The sequence below is a fragment of the Carlito syrichta genome, unplaced genomic scaffold (assembly GCF_000164805.1).
Source record: "Carlito syrichta isolate Samal-C Ts95f unplaced genomic scaffold, Tarsius_syrichta-2.0.1 Scaffold131524, whole genome shotgun sequence".
NCBI lineage: Eukaryota > Metazoa > Chordata > Mammalia > Primates > Tarsiidae > Carlito > Carlito syrichta.
In genome coordinates, this window is record NW_007075620.1 from 97,613 (window position 1) to 99,029 (window position 1,417).

General features: G+C 71.3%; 1 protein-coding gene across 1 annotated transcript in view; it reads left to right on the plus strand.

The window, feature by feature from the left end:
* The window catches only part of SEMA4D (semaphorin 4D), a 33,198-nt gene that overhangs the window by 16,415 nt on the left and 15,366 nt on the right, over window positions 1–1,417 (plus strand). The window contains exon 12 of the mRNA XM_008049293.1: window positions 1,144–1,316. Within this exon, the coding sequence (XP_008047484.1) occupies window positions 1,144–1,316 (173 nt within the window). The remainder of the gene's footprint in view (window positions 1–1,143; window positions 1,317–1,417) is intronic.

Here is a 1,417-nt window from a genome sequence, read left to right on the forward strand (position 1 = left end):
TCCCGCCTCGGCCTCCAGGAACTCCAGGGAGCCCTGTGATGTGGCGGTGGGCGCCTCCTCCACCCCAGGCCCAGCCCGACCTCGTGTGAAGGCGAAGGTTCCGCGCTGGGCCGTGTGCCGCCTGGTGGCCTCAGCCAGGGGACAGGCCCTGCGAGGTTTCCAGCCCGTTTCCACGAGGGTGAGGATCAGGGCCGGGCCCACCGCGAACACACGCGAGAAGCAGGCTCTGTTCCATGTGGCCACTCCGGGCCCCAGGCCAGCAGAGGCTTCCAGGGCGCGTTCACCCTGGAAACGGGAAGGAAGGGGAGAACCCTGTGTGGGCGGGGCTGTGGGTCAGGCCTGTGCCCACCTGGTATCAGCCAGAACGCGGCCGCGTGGCCACACCTGGCGGCCTGTCAGGCGGGAGCCTCGTGCCAGGGGAGACTGATGGGCCCGGGATGCTCTCACCAGTCTGCAGGACCCTCCTCGTCCCTGGGAGCCACCACGCTGGGGGTGTGGCTGTGGCTCCTGGGACCAGTCATGCATGTCGTGGGAGCCCACGCCTTCTTCCCAGGCCGTGGGCTCTGGGTGGGTGTGGGACGCCGGGGACACGGGCACGGCTGCAGGAAACAGCTGATCGGGGGTGGAGAGACCGCGTGTAGGCGTGTGTGCCACGAGACTTCCCGCCTGCGCTGTCCCCACGTGCGTGTGGGTGTGTGCTCGGCCTACGGCTCGCACCCGTCTCACCAACTGCTCCCTCCCCTGTCTGGTCCCCCCACGTCCCCCAGCTGGCCCCTGCTGACCCAGCCTCTGGGAGGCCCCAGCCCACAGGGCACCCATTCTGGCATGGGGCGAGACTAGGCCTGGGGCGGGCGCTTCCTGCCTCGTCCACGACTCTGTCCCACCTGGGTGAGCAGGGCGGTGGCCGGGAGTGTCAGGCGAGTGGATCTGTCTATGCAAAGGGGACCCCGAGGAGCATGCAACAACGCTCGCCAGAAGCCAGCAGGCAGACGGGGTGGGGCTCGCCCAGGGGAGGGAGGGGTCGGGACCCCAGCCCCAGCCCCGCAGCGCGCGTGGCTTCTTTCCGCTTGGAGACTGGCCCGGCCCACAGCAGCCCCCGCGCTGGCCATGCAGCCGGGCCTGACGCCGTCCTCCCTCGCACAGGGCTGGGGATCTGTCTACGCCGGCTCGCGCTCAGGTGTGGTGCAGGCCCCGCTGGCCTTCTGCGGGAAGCACGGCTCCTGCGAGGACTGTGTGCTGGCCCGGGACCCCTACTGCGTCTGGAGCCCGTCGGCGGCCGCCTGCGTGGCCCTGCCCCAGGCTGAGGGCGACGCCAGGTACAGGGCGGGCGGAGGGTGGGGTACAGGGGGTGCAGCAGGGAAGGAGGCGGGACGTGGCAAGGCGGGGCGCGTGGGGGCGGGGACCGGCGGGGAGCAGG